The sequence below is a fragment of the Trypanosoma melophagium genome (assembly GCF_022059095.1).
Source record: "Trypanosoma melophagium isolate St. Kilda chromosome Unknown ctg12segment0, whole genome shotgun sequence".
In the NCBI taxonomy this organism is placed as follows: domain Eukaryota; phylum Euglenozoa; class Kinetoplastea; order Trypanosomatida; family Trypanosomatidae; genus Trypanosoma; species Trypanosoma melophagium.
This window is the reverse complement of record NW_027125138.1, coordinates 422676-437500: the sequence shown is the minus strand read 5'-3', so window position 1 is coordinate 437500 and position 14825 is coordinate 422676. Positions and strand designations below refer to the sequence as shown.

Genomic DNA, 14825 nt, shown 5'->3' with positions numbered 1-14825 from the left:
GAGAAAAAAAATGAAGAAGTGGAAGAAGAAGAGGAAAGCAGGAAAAAAAAGAAGAAAAATAAAAAGAAGGGAAAGAAAAATAACAACACCAAAGAAATGGAACAACCATTCACCACAGATTCACCTCCTATTTATGATCTACAAGGTGTTGTTGTACACCGTGGTTCTGTTCGAAGTGGACATTATTATTGTTATATCCGTGAGTGGGACCCGAAAAATGCCTGTTTTACACGTTGGATTGAGTTTGACGATGAGAGAGTAAGAATTGTCCCTGAGGAGCTTGCCGTTAGCAATAACTATGGTGGTTCAGGGGCACGCAATGGACGACAGGGCAATGCTGTAAACACAAACAATGCGTATATATTGTCCTATGTGCGGCGGGCGGATTGTCCAAGAGTATTGACACCACCACCAACCGATATAATTTCTCAAAGAGTAAAGGATGTGGCTCTTCGTCGTATGGCAGCAGAGCGTCGTCTTAGGCAGGAAGAGATGGAACGTCGTAGTAAGTTAATTATATTGGTCATAACAGATGAGATACTTCGTAAATGTGTTAGTAGATATCAGAGAGAAACAGTACCATGTGATGCACGTATACCTTTGCCAGAAAGTATTAAACTAGAGGTACAAAAGACAGATTCAGTGTACTCTGTCTATAGTCGTATCGCTTCTCATGAAAATTTGCATACACTAGGTTCTTCTCCATTTAATTTTAGACTCTGGCGTATGTCATTCAACCATAATGTTCCCTTTTTGAGACCACTTTGTATTTGTAATGCCGGTACTGAAAGAGTAATGAGGGACTACCTCGCTAATACTCTGGGAGAACAAACTGCTATGACCTCTTTCTACGTTTACTTACAAGAAGCCTCTACTCTACAGTTGATTCATCCTTCAACTACCAGGGAAATGCCACCAGAAGTGATAAGAGAACCGATTTCTGACCTTCCATATGCTGTGTTTTTACCTACTCCAAGCCAACTTGATGAAATTACAATTCATTTTGAATGGTGTGGGCAGGTATCACGTAAGGATGTGATAGATATAAGTATTGATTATTATTATGCGGATAATCGGGAATTTAGGTACAAGGAACGATTTCCCATTTGTAGAGAGAAAACAATTGAGGTGAAATCGAAATTTGAATTTATAAGAAGTCTTCAATGTAGTGTTAGAGGGTTTTCACAATTATCAAGAGTGTTGATTTCACATGTACAGTTACATGCCTCTAATTCTCGCTTGTCTGATCAAGAGACGAAACAAGGACTGGGTGAAGCAGTGTTGCCTACAGCTGATTCAGGTCGTGTACTCATTTTCTTTAAATATTTTAATTACAATACATGCCGTTTGGTGTACGCAGGTTCAGCACTTGTTTCTCTTGTCGCTACTGTTAGGGAATGTGGAGAATCACTTCTTCAGTTACTCGGTGAAGGCGATGTATCATCCGTGTCGCTCAATATGTATAGAGAGGGACCAACGAATACCCAAATATTAGATCCTAATGCCTTACTTATGCATGTTGTCACAGGATCTGGCAGTATTTTGATTGGACAACGTAATGATGCACCTTTGGTGAGTCGTTTCCGAACTCTTAATGGTTATATTAATGGTTTTTCTCGCATATCTCCTGTTTGTTTTACACGTCTTGTCTTTTTTGAATCAGAGACATCAGAAATTGGTAAACATAATACGAACTCGAATACCGCTATGTTTCTAGGTTCTTCTTCTGCTGCTGCTGCTGTTGCTGCTACTGGAGGAAGAGTAGGAGTAAATGATGATGTTTGTGGTGGGGTTTTTCCTAATAGTAGTAGTGATAGTGGCATGTTGAGAGATTCTTCCGTCGTGGAAGTAGTTTATTCGTCTGCTAATGTGGAGAATGAATCTTTTCCCAAGCATTTTTATCCTAAACGAGATTTCTACGCTCTAACGACGTACAGATGCAAGGCAGATAATCATTGGAGGTATGAAGATATCTGTGAATGTATTGGAAATGTAAGTGGATACGACCCAAATTTTATTCGTTTGTATCGTAATGGTGCTGGGGCTATGGAGTCACCCATACCAGAGGAAAATCCGTTACCATGTGAATCATCCTATGCAGATCTCATTAAATCCCCATGCAACCCAGTAATTTTTTTTGAAATATTGCGTGAACCGCGACGGGTTGTAGAATCGCGATTGCGTGTCATTATAAATGTACGATCGGCGAAAGATGAATTCCTCTACACAGAGAGAATTATAGTACGGGAGAATACCGTATATGGGGATTTAGTGCATGGAACACTAGATCGTTGTACTATGGCCTTATGCCGTGCCGCTGCGACTGCGGCAAAGCAGAAGAATCCCCCTGAATCGTCAAGTAGTAAGAACAACAGCATCAGTAGTAACAGTAAAACGGCTAATACTATTTCCCATACTTCTGGATTTACTGTAGCACAACACTATATCTTGCTTGTGATGGATACCTGTGGGGCGTACACAACAATCAAAGAGATTCTTGAGATCCCGCGTGGGGCGGATGGTCGATGGATATGTGATCGCCGCGTCGGTAGCACCGACAGTCGGACTAGTAATGATTGTTGTAGTACCAACACCAGTAGTGGAGCTATGAATTATAATCACTATCAACATTATTATCATCATCATAACAACAACAACAACAACAGTCTACTCCCGCCACGAGGAAAAGACCCCCTACGCACCTCCACGCACGCCCGTTCTTCCTCTTCCGCTTCTTATTCGTATGGTCTCCCCGCACATCTCAGCAGTACGGCGGGGATGCCGCTCGCGCTGGTGTTAATGCCGGTGGCCCCGCTGGGAACGGACGGCTGCTGGCGGGTGCCGTGCGGACACGTCGAGTGGCTCGCAGACCCGCAGCCCGGCGGCCCGATTCTTTTTTCGCAGCCGTTCGTCATCACACTTCACGCCGACTCGACGATTGCGGAGGCGCGGGAGTCGCTGCTCGCCCACACCGGCGTGTCCCCAGCGGAGGTGGAGGCGGGCGGCTACGGGGTGATGATGTACACAAATGCCTTTCAGTCGTTTCATGCCTGGAACTCGCCGCTGCTGCCGTACTGGAAGAGAGGAAGGAGTGAGAGTGGGCGTATGCCGATGCTCTTGCTGAATCACAGGCGGCCAAGGGAGAAACCGGGATCACGCTATGTGGCACAGAATAACCCAGCACTCTCTATTTCAAGGAAGTGAACACCAGACCAATATATATATATATATATATATATATATATATATATATAGAGAGAGAGAGAGAGAGAGAGAGAGAAAGGAGGAAAGTGAAGAGGACAGAATAGATGTAGGAGTAGTGGGGGTAGAGTGTGAGGAAAAAGAAAAAGACCAAACGTCATAAAGTCATAATTGTAGGAAAGAATCATATTTTTGCGGAGAGTTTTGGTTCTTGTGTTTTTTCTTTTTTCGACCCACATCTTCGTTAGTACGTGCCGACAATAGCGACCAGTAATAAAATAAAGGCAAGGTATTTTATGCAATTCAAGTCTGTTTTATGATTAGCATTAATATTCATAGTATTATTATTATTATTATTATTATTATTATTATTATTATTATTATTATTATTATTATTATTATTATTATTATTATTGTTATTACACCATTAGTTGTAATAGCCTCCTCCTTTCCCTCTCCTCCCCACATACAGAATCTCCGCATCTTCTTGACCTGCGTATTTGTATTTATGTGCAAGTGTGTGTGTATATAATGATGCGTGCGAACTAGTGGGTAATATGAGGTAAATAAGGTACACTTTTTGTTCGTTTTTTTTTTTACTATTTGTGCACTTTGAATCATGGATCTCTGTTTTTTTTTCCCCCTGCTGCGTTCGGCTTTACTGAATGAATCTGTACTACGCAAGCACTGCATATAGTCGTGTAGGCATGAGGATATATATGAAGACAATGATGCAGATGAGGTTGATTCTTCTTTTTCTTTCTCTTTGGTTTTATGTCGTTTTTTTTTTTCGTTTTTCCTACTTGCTTTTTCTTTTTAAATTTTATCTACTAATCTTGTGTGATTGAGTGCTATGGTTTGATTTTTTGCATCTTTTTTTTTTTCTCTCTCTGTTTATCCCTTTATAAATAAATAAATATATATACATATATATATATATTTATTTATTTATTTATTTATTTATGTAGACAATCTATTGAAATATGCATCCCCAAATAATGATGTATACGTGGTTTAAGTGAAGGGGGTCAGAAAGAAAAAAAAAGAGCAGAGAAAATAACGCAAGTAAAAAAAAAAAACAGTAACAGCAACAATTTTCAAAGTAAAGAAACCAATTGCTATTTTTATTCAAAATATTTCTGTCTTTTTTTTTTCAGTTTTTCTCTTTCTTCTTCTCTCTTTCTTTGCGCAGTATAATAGTTTTACGGTCGTATCGTATCTGAGTCTATATACACACACATACATATATATTTGCATTACTGTCTTTAATGACTGGAAAGATGTGTGGAGAGACTGTGTAGTAATGGAGCGGAAGGTGTGCAACTAAACTTTTTTTTATCTTCTTTTTTTTTCTTTCGTTTTCTGCCTCATTTCCGAAATGCATAATATTATATTATATTATAATATTATAATATTATTATTTTTATTAGTCGTGGTGTTGAGGTTTTGAACATCTTTTCATATAATCGTTATGCTATATATGTGGGGGCTGCTATTAATACTGTTATTACGAGTAGTATTCTTTTTTCTTTTTTTTCCCCATTTGTCTCTCTGGACCTGATCGGTGGATTGAAATCAAGAAACGTTATTTGAGTTAATGTTTATGAATATCATATGTGTATGTGCTTAATATATACTTGTGTCTAATCTATTTTTTTTTTTTCGATTTACATCTCAATACTTTTCTTATCTTTTTTTCTTTTCTCATGTTACTTTTATAAGAAACACAAATTAAAAGTAGTTGCAGGAGCAGAAGGAACGCTCTTGTAAGTGCGTGTCGTGTTTTACTTAATTCTCTTCCTGTTTTCTTCACTCCAACGGTGCGAAGAGAGAAGGAACGAGAAGAGGGGATTGTTTAGTTTAGCTTCCTTTAACATATACACACAGTAACAGAGAGAAAAGGAAGGAAAAGAAAGAAAAGAAATACCAGCAGTGTGTAGAAATAGGGAAGAGCAAACAAAACGAGAAGAGAAAGAAAAAAGTAAAAGAAAAGAAGATATACAGTTCTTTGGGAAAGCTCTGTATTTCGTATCACTGTTAGCGCTATAATCTCTACGTGTAGGAAGGGAGAGAATCAGCACATTATAACACTAACATACATACATACATACAAGTTCATACGCATCCCTATATATATATACATAGCGTATTAACATTCATAGATCAAGTGTAATAGTTGTGTAGTTTTGGTTCTTGGTGTCTGTTGCTTGTGGTTGTACAAAAACCGGATCTCCGACTCTAAAACGGGAACGGAAAAAAGAAATAGAACAACAACAACAACAACAACCAAAGAAAGACAAGAACAAAGAAAAACAAGAAAAGACATAACACGAGCGGCAGAAGAACAAGGAAGAAATAAAGAAAAATCACACACCTGTAAAGAGAAAGAAAAAGAAAAAAAGGATAGCGAGTACTCTCTCTCTCTCTCTCTCTCTCTCTATATATATATATATATATATCTATATATATATATATATATATATATATATATATATATATATATATTGCTAATTATGGCGGAGGCATCCAAGTATAAGAAACTCACACCCATTGACCATGTACTCGTGCGGCCTGAGATGTATGTTGGCAGTGTAGAGACCAACCCCACGCCTATGTTTGTCTTTGATCACGATAAGGGATGTATGGTGTGGGAGACACTTCAACTCAATCACGGTCTGCTGAAGATTGTTGATGAGATTCTCCTTAACGCCTCAGATAACTTATCTAATAAGGGTGGACGTATGACATACATTCGTGTGTACATCACAGAGAGTGGAGAAATTACGATTGAAAACGATGGGGCGGGTATTCCCATTGTACGTAGTAAGGAGCACAAACTGTATATTCCTGAAATGGTGTTTGGACACCTTCTCACTAGTTCTAACTATGATGACGAGAGTCAAGCGACAGTGGCAGGACGTCATGGCTATGGGGCAAAACTTACAAACATTTTATCACATCGTTTCTCTGTTCGTTGCCGTACAAAGGGAAAAGAATTTCACATGAGTTGGCAGGATCATATGCGTAAGGCGACAGCACCGCGGGTTTCAAACGTTGATCCTAAAGCAAAGAATGTCACACGTGTATCGTTTCTACCAGACTATGAACGTTTTGGATTTAAAGAAAATAAAATATCATTTGATATGAAACGTGTACTTCACAAACGTATTATGGATCTTGCTGCGATGTTTCCTAATATTGAAATATCTCTTAATGGAACTCCATTCGGATTTAATTCTTTTAAAGATTACGCCGTTTTATATTCCACTCCAACAAGTGGTGGAGAAATGCCCCCTGCTCCATACGTGTATGAAAGTCGAAATGGTTCAATCGCATTTGTACCCTCACTTACGGCAGGTGTAAGACGTATGTTTGGTGTGGTAAACGGTGTGGTAACTTTTAACGGTGGAACTCACTGTAATGCGGCACAGGAAATTCTTCAAACAACACTAGAGAGTGTGGAACGATCACTTAAGAAGGAGAATAAGGTAATTGATATTAATCGTGTCTTGCGTCACTTTACTATTCTTGTATTTCTCGTACAAGTACAACCAAAGTTTGATTCTCAGAATAAAGCACGACTTGTCTCTGTTCCTGTTATGCCACGTGTTCCTAGACAAGATTTGACGAATTTTCTTCTACGTATGCCTTTCCTTGAGGCACATGTGAATACGATAACTGGACAATTGGAGAGAGAGTTAAATAAAGAGATGGGCGCTGGACGTCGTCAGAGCAGTAAATCGCTTATCGCTTCTATTACAAAATTAGTTGACGCCACTACAACACGTCGTGATCCAAAGTTTACACGTACATTAATTGTTACAGAGGGAGATTCCGCCAAAGCCCTAGCACAAAATTCTCTTTCAAGTGAACAAAAACGGTACACTGGTGTATTTCCACTTCGTGGTAAATTGTTAAATGTTCGTAATAAAAATCTTAAACGACTCAAAAATTGTAAAGAACTTCAAGAATTATTTTGTGCATTGGGAATTGAATTAGGAAAGGTTTATAAGGATGCAGATGAATTACGATATCAACGTCTCCTTATTATGACAGATCAAGATGCGGATGGTTCACATATTAAAGGTCTTGTTATTAATGCCTTTGAAGCATTATGGCCAACATTATTAATGCGGACTCCAGGTTTTATTTCAGTATTTTCTACACCTATTGTGAAGGTTCGTTTACGTGATAAATCTGTAATTCCTTTTTTCAGCATGAAAGATTTTCACAAGTGGGAAAAAACGCATGGAAATGTATCATATACAGCTAAATACTATAAGGGTCTTGGTACTTCTACAACGGCGGAAGGAAAAGAATATTTTAAGGATATGGAAAAACATACCATGAAACTTATAGTAGATCGATCCGATCATAAACTACTTGATAACGTTTTTGATTCACAAGAGGTGGAATGGCGTAAAGATTGGATGACCAAAGCAAATGCTTTTACTGGTGAGGTAGATATTGATAGAAACAAAAAGAATCTTACCTTACCTGAGTTTGTACATAAAGAGATGGTACACTTCGCCCTCGCTGGTAATGCACGTGCTCTTGCCCATGCTGTAGATGGATTAAAACCCTCTCAACGTAAAATTCTATGGGCTGTTATGCGACGTTCTGGAAATGAATCTGCTAAAGTGGCACAACTTTCTGGTTATATTTCTGAAGTTTCCGCATTTCATCATGGAGAAGTGTCATTACAGGAAACTATAATCAAAATGGCGCAAAACTTTACAGGAGGAAATAACATTAATCTACTGCTACCAGAAGGTCAATTTGGATCTCGTCAGCAGATTGGTAATGATCACGCTGCAGCGCGGTATATTTTCACCCGTCTTTCCGATATTGCCCGTGTTTTATTCCCTAGTGAGGATGAACCCCTCCTGGATTACGTGGTGGAGGAGGGACAGACGGTGGAGCCTACGCATTATGTCCCGGTACTTCCACTGCTTCTCTGCAATGGCAGTGTTGGTATCGGATTCGGCTTCGCCTCTAACATTCCGCCCTTTCACCCGCTGGATGTTTCCGCTGCGGTGCGTTGTATGATTCACGGCGAGGGGGCGCGGGCGGTGGCGCGTCGACTTGTGCCGTGGGCCGTTGGATTTCAAGGCGACGTGCGGCGTGATGTGGAGGGCGGTTTTGTGGCGGTTGGGCGATATGATTATCACCGCGGCGGTCGAGTGCGGGTGACGGAGTTGCCGTGGACGTTAAGTGTGGAAGCATTCCGCGAACACATTTCACGACTGGCCGCTAATGACGTTGTCCACCGCATTGCCGATTACTCCGGTGCTAATCATATTGATATTGATCTTGAGGTGGAAGAAGGGGCGATGACGACGTATGCGGAGTGTGAGCGGGAATTGGCCCTCACCCAACGTATTTACATCAACGGCACCGTCTTTTCCCCGAATGGCACACTCACCCCATTAGAAGGGGATCTTGCCCCTATTTTGCAGTGGCATTATGATCGTCGACTGGAGTTGTATAAGAAGCGGCGACAGCGTAATTTAAGTCTTCTTGAGGCGGAACTGGCACGATTAAAGTCTACGCTAAAGTTTGTACAACACTTTCGCACGGGTAAGATTGACTTTGTGAATGCCACGGATGAGACGTTGGGAAAGACGTGTCATAAATTAGGTATGATACGCGTGGATAACGGTTATGATTACGTGTTGCGCAAACCCATCACATACTTCACCAAAACAAGTTTGGAGAAACTCATGAAACAAATTGAGGATACCGAAGGTCGTATTGAAAAGCTACGCAAAACAACACCTGTGCGAATTTGGCTGGATGAACTAGACCGCTTTGATCGTGTCTTTCAGGAGACGGAACAGAAGACTGTCTCTATGATACTGAAGGAACGGCGGCAGGGATTTCCCACGGATGACATTGTCTCCTCCCTCCGACAGCCCAATCTCGAGTATGAGGAGGTGAAAGCCGGTAAAGGTCCACCGATGCGAATTAAGGTTCGCAAGTATGAACCACCACCGCCGAGTAAACGGCCGGCAGTGGGCGGCAGTATTAATAGCGGCAGCGCAAGTGCAGCAGCCGTCGTGGCACATGTGAAGGCAACGAAGAAAGCCGCAAAGGCCCGTGGAGTGCGGAAGATGGTGGTGGCGGCGGTTGCACAACATGCAGCGCGTGTGTTGCCACGACTGCCGTGGTTTCTCTTTTAAACCATTGATTGTGTGTGTGTGTTTGTAATTGTTTCTTTCTTAGTTTTTTTTCTCTTGTTCTTGTTTCAGTGTCTTGGTGTTGGTTTTCCCTTCTCTCATTCCATCCTCCACCCCTTGTCTACTCGCCTTGAGTTGATCTACAGGAAAGAGAGCGGAGGATACTTGCCTCTTTTATTATTATTATTATTATTATTATTATTATTATTCCTCTTTTTTTTTTGGTTTTCCCCCTTTTTTTATTGGGTTTCCCCCTGTTTCTGCTTTTTCGCCCTTATTTCCCCATACAGTAATAATAATAATAATAATAATAATAATAATACTGATAATAATAATAATAATAATAATAATAATAATAATAATAATAAGAATAATAATAATAATAGTAATAATAATAATAATAATAATAATAATTCCAATAGTACTAATACTAATTGTACTAACTATTAATATTGGTATTGGTAACAGTGAAGCCAAGTGGTACTTGTTACTCTCTCTGTTGCTTCTTGTTTGGTATTCTTGTTCGTCTGTTGCTGTCTACAACAATCAGCTCATAAAATCTATATGGGATAGAGCAACGATAACAGTAATACAAGAAATAACCAGTATGAAGTGAAATAGAAAAATCTACAACGAGTAGAATGGGGGCCAGCCATATTGGATAAAAAGAAACAACCAAAGAAGAATTTTATATTTGTTTTTTTTTCATATGTATATGTGTGGGGATAGATCATAGACTTATATATATATATTGTGTGAAGAAAGTGGGTAAGAGGTACAATAAACCCATATTATAGCGTACATATATGCATTTACGAAATGAGAGAGAAAAAATCAGGAAAAAGTGAAACTCTGCCATAGATGAGAAAAGAATAAATAAGGAAGAAATCTGTTACCTTGAAGTGTGGATGATAGGTAACTGAATGACGACTTGTTTTGATCATTATTATTATTTTCATTTTTACTAATATTATAGTTTTTTTTTATCATTTTTCCCCTTCTGTTTGTCTGTTTTTTCTGTGATTTTTTTTTAATCTATTACCATTATTATTTTTTTTTTCGTTTTTTTTTTTCTTTTTATAATCCATCTTTTGCCACTGTTGAGATATCCTTCTATAGAAGGCGGAGTACATACAGAGTAATAGCACCAAAAAGAAAAGGATAGATCAAAACAAGTCTACAGAAGTAAAAAAAAAAAACTGGCCTCCGTGTCTCTCTCGGCTCATGGAGCTGGATACCATCAAGTCACAGATTACCGAGTTACAGGGATATTACGATGATGACACGAAAAGTGATGATGATATCATATACGCCGTTTATAATTGGGTGAAGAGTGCCCATGTGGTCGCACAGTTATTACTATTAGAGGGCCGTTTTCCCGAACTCCGTCGTTGTTTCGATTTGTGCCGTTATGTTCTGCAGGAACAACACGTTATTGGGAATGGCCGCCGTGTAATACAACACGCCAGTGGAGAAGATCGCCTCTTGATGGATTCCCTCCTCGTCCGCACTGCACAATTAGAGCGAAAGTATGAAGAGACCCGCACAAACAGTAAAGGCAGAGACACGGAGTATTATTTAAATAAACTATTACGCACTGATGATGAGAATGAGCGAGATGGGAAAGAAAGTGGACAAAGTGTCGTCGTCGTCGCTACACCGCCACCACCACCACCAGAACGCGGTGTCTCATTTGGACGACGCACACGACTAAATCGATGGAAAGTACCGCCTGTTTTACCCGCTCTTGTTACACAAACACAATTGTTTATTCGACCCAACGCAGATGGATTTACAGATGTGATGGGTGATTCACATGTGGAAACATCATCGACATCTGTAGTTTCTTCAGAGGACTTGCGAGCCCAGACATATCCCCCTCTCACACATGATATTACTATGGGTGGCCGCTTCGGTACTCCAACTATTGCTATTCTTTCCACCTCTTCCCGTCCATCTTCTCCTGCGGATGCGGATGTGGATGGAAAGGTGGAAGGAGGAGAAGACGACCCGAGTGGTTCTCTCTCATCAGTCTCCACTTTTTCTTCACCGATGAGCGGATTAAAGTCACCCGCAGCAAAGCGTGTTGTAACCTCATCATCAACAGCAACGAGAACAGGCGAAAAAGAAGAAGAAGAACATCTACCACCAATCAAAGTTGCGGCTTCTGCTAATCGTAAAGTCTGTTCAAAGTCTGATCGTCTCGTGCGAGCACTTTCAGTACGAGTAGATAGTGTTGCTATGCCATCTGGTTCTATTTCTCATCGTCTTTTGATGGATGCAGATGCCCATGTTATTAAGTCTGCCATTGCCATTAAATCAGCAAATGAAATACGATCCCAATCTATAGCCTTTATGCAATCCCTTAAAGATCGGGCTTCATCTCTTGTACAACGGACACGTTCTCAAAGGAGTACTCCACCTGGTACAGAAATTCGGGTAGAAGAGACTGAAAAGGAAGAAAAAAGTGAATTAAAGATTGAAAGTCATCTTCGTGCTCCAGTGTCCTACGCTTCTTCTTCTAGTCTTAATACGATAGGGCAAAGTGTATCCTCTTTAACACGTTTTCATCAATCTGTTTCATCTCCGCTTTACATAGCTAGAGAAACAAATCCACCTAGGTTAACGGCTGGAACAGTGATGAGATATTCAGAGACAAGAAATATAAATTCTATTGATACAGAAAAGACTAATGGTTTATTAGAATTAAGAGAAAAAAAGTCTGATGTCGTCTCTAATATCTGTAAATTGGATGAAATGGTTATTATTCCAGGTCTTTCACCACAAGCGAAAGAAGAATTGGAAGAAGTTTTATTACAATATCAGCAGGAAAAAAAAGAATTAGATGTTTCTAGCAAAGCTATGCATTTGAAAGTAATGGAGCAAAGTGCCTTTTTTAAAGCACAAGAGGTGAATGTGAAGCTGGAAGATACATCCGTTTGGAAACGACGACGAAAACTTCATGCAACTCTTAATGATCGTACAACAACATCTGGAGCTTCAGCATCTGAACTTCGTTTAAATTCACCTACGAAAGTGTTAGACTCTGATTCTGTTTCAAATAGTGCTTGTGTAGTTGTTACGACCCCTGCAACAGCATCTACAGTATCTCTAAAAGGAGGAACAGACGTTCTTGTATCGAATGATCGTTCTACACTCACTCTTGAACGTATTGCAAAACTAGGTGATTTAAAACCTACAGAATGGAATTCATATGAATTATCCACAGCTTCCCACTCACATGATAAAAGTCATCATCCCACAGGTGGAAATGAAAGTACTCGACAAAATTTAAATCCTAATAAATCTGTGAGAAGTGATAGGAACGACACGTTAACTGCTGGTACCTCTGCAACAATAACTACAAGTTCGTTGATGAAAGGTACTGATATTTCTCTTGATCCAGTAGAAAAGAGAGTTTTAGTACTTGAAGCCGCCTCTCATATTTCTTTCCCTGATGTACATCATATGGTATTGGAACGAGCCAAAGTACGAGTAGAACAACAGCGACGACTTACACATACTGAAGGAATTCTTTCTATGACATCTGAGAAAGCATTCCCTTCTTTTTTTTCAAATCGTCGTCATAATGTGGAATTTTCAACTCCTGTAAAAGCTGATCTTCCTCCTATTAAAAAAGTTTGGGCCTCATTACATCGTTTAAGACGAGAGAGTACTTATAAATTGCCATTATCAGCTGAAGATACAGATTTTATGAGGGAAGAAGAAGAAGAAGTTACAAATACACCTGCAAAACCGGTACAACAACCACACTTCTTCAATTCAGTGGAGGAGCTACGTCAATATGTTTCTTTGGATAAAATTGATATCGTAACACTTTCTATGTGTTTGCCTCTTCATTTGGCAACTGTACGGATACAACGTATGTGTAAACTATTTATTGCTAAACGTGAGAGAAAACGACGCGCTATTGCTGTACAGGATCACTTAAAATTATTAGAAAAGAAAGAAGAAAGTGCTGTTATGATTCAAAGGTACGTGCGTCGATTACTTGCACGAAGAAGAAAGTTAACAATTGAGTTGAGACTTAGCTACTTAAATGATCAGCGTGTGGTTCATGAAATGTATTCAGAAGAGACCATTACAGGTGATCTTTTGGTTTGTGAAAGACAAAATAGTGTAGGTGCACCTTGGCGTTCTTCTGGTAGTGGAGTGGCACTGCAAAGTCCAATACCTAGTTTTCGTCGATCCCCAGATGTACAACGGCCTCTTTCTGCAAATACTCAAGGTCAACGAAGTGTGTTCAGTCCCTTCCTTTCGTCAACCTCACGTCCATTGTATAGTTTACCTCAACGAGTTAATGGTGCACCATCCACACGATTTGTACGATTACGTCGTATTCAGGAAAATATCGCATGTCGTGTTATTGTGAACGCCTTCCGCGCCTACCGCCAGAGGATACTTTCAAAATGGGAACACGAGACACGAGCATGTATGAGTTTTGTTACCCAAAAAATGACCTCAGATGAGGCATTCGGTTACTTAATAGAAGATGAAGTTTCATTTCCCAGCATCTCCGTTGACAGAACCGCCATTATTAGAGAAAAAGTAACCGTAGAGCGAAATTCCTATGAAATGAGGCTCTCCACGGTTTATCCACTACCACGCGATCGACTGACGGGCGATGTGGTTGCCGCGTGGGAGGCTCGCAAGGCGAAAACTCGACGTGCCGGTGATTTCATGACGCCACTTGAACCCGTGCGTCTCTCAGAGCTGCGGCGTATTTTGTGTGAACGGCAAGAGGCCGCCGCATCCCTACGGCGTCGCCAGCAGGAATTATTATTAGAAGAAGAAGAGGAATTGCGACGGCAGCAGCGAGTGCGGATGGAGGCAGTGTTGTTGCTGCAGCGATGCTCACGCGGGTATGGGGCACGTTCCCGGTTATTTGTGCATTTGAAGGGAGTACAGGGATTACTTGAGACGCAGCATCGCAGAAAAGAGTTGTTGGGGGAAAATACATCTGGTGTAACTAATCTACGTAGTGTAAATAATACTAGCGGTAGAAATCTACTTCATATAACCTCTGCGAAGGGGAAAGCATTTGTTTCGGAGGATCATCCAATTCCCCCTCATATAGCAGATGTAATTGAACGAGGTATAAGACTTCGTCATTCCATGTTATTTCGAGCAGATGAAAAATCACAACATGCAGGGTTACGGGCAATTGTAATGGTACAATCGTTTTTACGGTGGCACATGAGTTTGGGTGTTGTAGCTGATCATCAGAATGATCTTTGCGTTACTTTGATTCAACGTAGATGGCGTTTGGTGCTTAAACACCGAGAGATGCTTCGAAAAAAGAAGCAGAGGCATATGGTAGATGCATTGCATAAATACGGTTCTTAGGTCAGTAGTGTGATTATGTAAAGCTGAAGGTCTATCTTGCTGTTCTTTTTGTTTTTGGTCAAATGAAAATGTTTTATA

The 14825-nt window shown here is 40.1% G+C and overlaps 3 protein-coding genes across 3 annotated transcripts in view; all 3 read left to right on the top strand.

Moving 5' to 3' along the window:
* Positions 1-3204, top strand: part of LSM04_006301 — a gene marked incomplete at both ends in the record, with an annotated part of 4548 nt that extends 1344 nt beyond the window's left edge. The window contains one exon of the mRNA XM_067333320.1: positions 119-3204. Coding sequence (XP_067194375.1) covers positions 119-3204 — 3086 coding nt within the window. The remainder of the gene's footprint in view (positions 1-118) is intronic.
* A 2510-nt stretch (positions 3205-5714) lies between these two features.
* Positions 5715-9383, top strand: LSM04_007454 (C-terminal associated domain of TOPRIM; the record flags this gene model as incomplete). Its single annotated transcript, XM_067333308.1, has 1 exon — positions 5715-9383. The coding sequence occupies one exon, from the start codon at positions 5715-5717 to the stop codon at positions 9381-9383; it is 3669 nt and encodes a 1222-aa protein (XP_067194402.1).
* A 1221-nt stretch (positions 9384-10604) lies between these two features.
* LSM04_001514 (IQ motif) lies at positions 10605-14747 on the top strand (the record flags this gene model as incomplete). The annotated part of the gene is made up of 1 exon (XM_067333297.1): positions 10605-14747. The coding sequence occupies one exon, from the start codon at positions 10605-10607 to the stop codon at positions 14745-14747; it is 4143 nt and encodes a 1380-aa protein (XP_067194270.1).
* Between the last annotated feature and the right edge of the window lie 78 nt (positions 14748-14825).